Raw genomic sequence first — 5,106 nt, 5'->3', positions numbered from 1 at the left:
TTTTGGTCCTAAATATAAGACCCATTTATCATATTTATCAGTTTTCTCTAAATTACCCCTATAGATAGTCCCTCAACTATAATCAAGTAAAAGAAGGAAAGGAGGTATTAAGAAAGATGATTATGGTGTTTTAGGAAAGATGTGTTACATTTTTTATAATTAACTATCTTACCTAACTTCCTTAATCTAATCAAATTAGTTAAATGGGTCTTATATTAAGGACCGAAGGAGTACATTATATTATCCATTTACATGAATTTTAAAAAAATTACATATCTGATTAATATATATGTTTGTATCATAGATATTCAAAATATTGAAATTTTAAAGTAAATTGATAAAGTTTCAACAACAAATACTAAATTGGCAAATTATAATGATTTAATTCAAAAATTATAAATTATATAGATTAAGTTAAAAATATTAAACAAAAAATATATTAATTTTTTTTATTGTAGAACAGAAATAAATTAATACTCCTCCTATCTTAAATGTAAGATTCAGTAGCATAAATTACACTAAAAAATTAGTCTTATATTTATGACGGGAAAAGTATTATATTTGCCACCAAGGACACGTGAATGAGTTGGAATATGCGTGAAAATAGTGGGCAAAATTTGAATCCTCCTTATAATTTTTTATGAAAAGAAAAAAAGAAAAGAAATGTCGTTGCCGTTTACATTTTCACCTATAAGAATATAATTTCAATCTACAACCAACGAAATAACTCTCAAACACCAAATTCATGTTATGAAACTGTGCGACATAAAGCGAAATGTCGTTTCCATATTCTACTGAATTAATTATTTCGATACAATAATAAACCAGATGAAATTAAAGTCACACGAAAAGATTGAACTCAAAACCTGATATATAGTTTTCTACACAAGATATTATAATTAAAATGTGAGTGTCTGGATCCACAGGATGATCGTATATTGACTCAGTTGTCTTTCTCGCTGAAGAAGTGGTTGATCGCCGGCATGATCTCCGGTGGCCGTGTTCGGAGGAACCTCCTCAGGCCATGTTCTGCATATCTTTCTCCCTCCTCTGCATTTTCCAACACCCCCATGCTCCGATGAGCTTTGTTAACCCTAAATATAATTCAGAAGAAGAAGAAGAAGAAGAAATATTAGTTTGATTTAATATTATTATTAAGTAAATCTGTGGAGAAATTCGAATATAATCAATAAATATATACCTAACGTCTGGGTTTAAGAAAATGTTCCTTGTTAGCTGAAACACACACATGCTCGTCACGAACGTCATCGCAGCCAACAAAGGGTAAACCTACAGAACAAGTCGACATAGATAAATTTTGTAATTATTCGATATTTCTTCTTCCTTTATTTCAAATAAAATCATGAATGAAATTTATTGAAAAGATCCAATTATTTTTTGCTGAATTATGCGAAACACGGTCTGATTTATTTTTTATTTTTTTCAAGTCATGAACTTCTCTGATGTCTATGTAACGCAATATGTAATAAATGGTCAAAATGTATAGTAAAATTTTCAGTTAAGAATAAAGAATATCTATTATAATATATATAATTAACAAATAATTGTAAATTTAAACCTTTACACACCATTAATAAGGATAAAAAAGAAAGAAGAGAATCTAATTAATGATTAAGAGAGAGGTTAGGTTAAGTACCTCAGGTTTCATCCAACGCCCCATTTGACCAAAAATGATATATGAACTACCAAAAAGGTAATCTTGTAGAAGCCGAGAGGATGGTCGATTACTATATCTTTTTATTCTTCTCTTTCACGATCTCAGATTTCTGTGTGCTCAAGCGTGTGTATATATATATAGGGTTCGTTAACTTAGAATTTTGTAGCGTATCATTGCAAGCGGATTTAGCCCGGTTGATATTTCAAGCAATATGCTGTTTACTGTGGGCTATGCGGGTTAGAGAAAGAAGAAAGAATTTGACTTTTCACAAAACAATGGGCTTTGCCTCTTGTTTTAGTATTTCGTGTTGTCTTTTGATGATGTGGAAAAGAATAATATTATAACCTTATTAATAGACTAGATAGATATCGATTGAGAACCAGGGGTTGACCCATGACTAGAATGTTCCATTTGGTTTGGAATATTCAATGTTATATATAGGTCACGGATTAAAACAAACGAAACCAGACCATCCACAGTAATATTTTTCTTGTTTTAGAGAAAAAGGGAGTTGCATTATTTCTATGGATTATATAGTCTATTTGGTTTTGGATTATTTTCCTAGTATTCCAAAGTTTCCAACAAGGCAAGGTCCACGCGTAGGTGATTAAATAATAAGGATAAGATCAAATTGAAATATTGGTATATATGTGTGGCCGAAGAAATTAAACAATGGCATTGTTATATGGATCCAACGAAAAGTATGAATAAAAAAACATTTAGTTTAGTAGTTGGCAAAAGAAGGGAAAAAAAAACCGTTAATTTCATTCATGGTATTCAACCCAATCCAAGTTCGTCATTCATATTAGCAAATCGGTGAACCTATCAAAATTTTTGGAGAAATTGGTCGGGTTTGGTTTTACTTTTTTCTCCTTGTTGAACATAAATAACTTAGTTTTGAGCCCCAAAAAGTAGAAAAAAATTGTAATTTGTCATAGTTGTATTTTAATAATTTTGCGTTATTAGATTATGTGTTGTTTAAATATGAATGTCACATTTATTAGTGGATTAATTAATATTTTTATTTAAATATTATATTTTTCAGGTTATATATAAATAACTTATATTTTAATTATGGTTAAGATTGATTTGGTTCAATCGTAATTAGATAATTAACTCTTAAATCGGGGATTCAATGACTCATTGTGTTGTTCAACACCTTGAGTTTATCCCATGTCGTAATTTTTTCTCTTAAGTTAAAGTGCAAATTTGCTTCAGAGATTTTTACTCATAAGCATTAGGTATTTGAAAGTTTTTTTAGGAACTAATTTGTCATAGAAGTATAAAATTGTAACAATATTATCTTTTACGGTCAATGTAAATTTTTTAACGGTAAAGGACAATATTATTACGATTTCAAACTTTCAAGATAAATTTGTTTTTAAAAAAACTTTCTTGATTATTTAAGGCAACGCCATTTGACATTATTTTTTTCTAAAAGAATAATAAAGTGACTATTTTCCAAAATATTGGATTTAGGCGAGTTCACAAACCGCCCAGCGCAACGAATCTGAATTCACATTTGGTTTATAATGTCAAAAAAAAAAAATTATGACAAATTTGAATGCCGTCTTAGAAATATGACAAATTTCTTTGTTGGATGGGCTTTTAAAAATCAGGCATCTTAAAAAGCCGTTTTTTTTAAATTTGAGTTCTGATAACGAGGCACAAAGTTTTGTTCGCTATCGGGTTGGTTAAAAGTTGGGCCTCCTGCAGAAGCATAAAGCCCAATACTGACTTGGAAGTGAATTTTCTTTACTAGTGGAAAGGGTTAGTCCCTCACAACATGACAAATTAAAATTTAAACCCCCATTAAGAGAATATCAACATTTAGTGCTTGACAGTACCTTAAAAATGATTGTCTCCAATAAAAAAATACTTATACTTGGAAAAAAAAAAGGAAGAGAGATCCCCACATTGTGGGTCATGAAAAGGAATTTTATGTTTTAAATTTGATTAATCATAAAAGTTACTTTTAGACTATTAAATTTGATATAAATAGTCTAGAACTCCCGGGGAGAGAAACCAGGTCTAGTAGAGCTGCATTGTTTACATTACATTGTTTACATTATGTAACTTTCTACATATCCTATAGATTCTATAAGATTAATATAATTTTTGGTCCTTTAAATTTGTCCTTATTTTGTTTTTGTTCTCTCAAGATTCAAACTATAGGTTTTGGCCTTTCAAGGGCCAAAATGATTTAAGTTTTTATTAGATTATAGGGACCAATGTTATAAATAAAAAAGAGTAAAATACTCTGACCTCCTTTATATTTTGTCTTAATTACACAGACCTCCCCTCTATTTTAAAAATATACACTTAAATCCAAACTGTTAACTCTGTTAAGAATATTTCAAAAAGATATATTTTTAATTCAAATATTGAAATACTTTCTATTTTCTAAATTACCCTTCATAATACTAAATCCCAAAATCTTGGTTAAAACTATATCGAAGAATTTAAGATTTTCTCCTCTACTTTAATTTTATTTTTTTTATTTTTTAAAATTGTTGTTTGGTTAATGTTTTTATTGTATTGGGCCAAAAAATTAAGTAATTTAGTTAATGCAAATATAAATTTAAATGATTTATATAAGTTTCCAAGCTCGCATAATTTATATTATGTGACAAGAAAATAAGCATTAAAAATATTTTCTAGCCATTTAAAAAAAATCTTAAGTTTCAATATTTCATGAGGAATTAAAATTATATAATTCTATAATATAATTGAAATTAAAATTTTTATAACATATTAAAAATTTTGAAAATACATGTATTATAATTATTTTTTGTTGTGTCAAAAATTATTTTCTTATAGATATAAATGTTTAAATAACATTTATGTTAAAGAGGGATATTTTGGTCAAAATAAAAATTTAAAGGTCAAATTTAACGGTCAACTAACAGTTGGATGGATGGAAATTGAATCTTAAAACTATAAAGGAGGTTTGTGTAATATACATTTTAATTTGAAAAGAAGTTTATATATATTTTCAAAATAGAAGGGACGTTTCTGTAATTTAAGTAAAATAGAGGGGTAATCAATGTACTTTACTCATAAAAAAAATTTTGAGAGACCAAAACCTGTTGTTTAAAATTTAAAGAACCAAAATTAAAATGAAAATAAATTTAAGAGATAAAGTTTGTATTAACCATATTCTATAAACAAATGCATGAATATTTCTTTGGGTGAAGGTTATAAGAAAAACTATTGCGTAAATCTTTATAGTTTTACTTTATTTTTAATTAGATTCTAGTAATTTTTTATTTGGTCTTTATAGTTTTCATAATTATAAATATTATTGCATATATTTATGGGTTAAGGTGTAATTTTAATAATTAAGTTTTGTGAGAAGAGCATCTAACACCAATAAATTTTGAAGGATGTAAAACTAGACATAATTTTTATAAAATGGAGAAAATTTC

The 5,106-nt window shown here is 27.5% G+C and overlaps 1 protein-coding gene across 1 annotated transcript; it reads right to left on the bottom strand.

Moving 5' to 3' along the window:
- Positions 1-746: 746 nt before the first annotated feature.
- On the bottom strand, positions 747-1,773 carry LOC114715311 (uncharacterized). The gene is made up of 3 exons (XM_028900115.1): positions 1,658-1,773; positions 1,202-1,290; positions 747-1,094 (listed from the first exon to the last, which is right to left on the bottom strand). The coding sequence occupies exons 1-3, from the start codon at positions 1,679-1,681 to the stop codon at positions 944-946; spliced, it is 264 nt and encodes an 87-aa protein (XP_028755948.1). The 5' UTR covers positions 1,682-1,773; the 3' UTR covers positions 747-943.
- Positions 1,774-5,106: the final 3,333 nt, after the last annotated feature.

Source organism: Neltuma alba, unplaced genomic scaffold, assembly GCF_004799145.2.
Source record: "Neltuma alba isolate B1F8T4 unplaced genomic scaffold, ASM479914v2 tig00011585_pilon, whole genome shotgun sequence".
Classification (NCBI taxonomy): domain Eukaryota; kingdom Viridiplantae; phylum Streptophyta; class Magnoliopsida; order Fabales; family Fabaceae; genus Neltuma; species Neltuma alba.
Note: the sequence above shows the minus strand (reverse complement) of the source record. Positions and strands in the feature narration are given on the sequence as shown.

What these genes read in the sequence shown, in the direction of transcription:
- LOC114715311 (XM_028900115.1), bottom strand. Translation starts at nt 1,681, where the DNA reads ATGGGGCGTTGGATGAAACCTGAG. An exon ending in GGCGTTGGATGAAACCTGAG is followed by an intron (nt 1,291 to 1,657) that starts GTACTTAACCTA and finishes CTTGTTCTGTAG; the next exon opens with GTTTACCCTTTGTTGGCTGC. An exon ending in TTCTTAAACCCAGACGTTAG is followed by an intron (nt 1,095 to 1,201) that starts GTATATATTTAT and finishes AATTATATTTAG; the next exon opens with GGTTAACAAAGCTCATCGGA.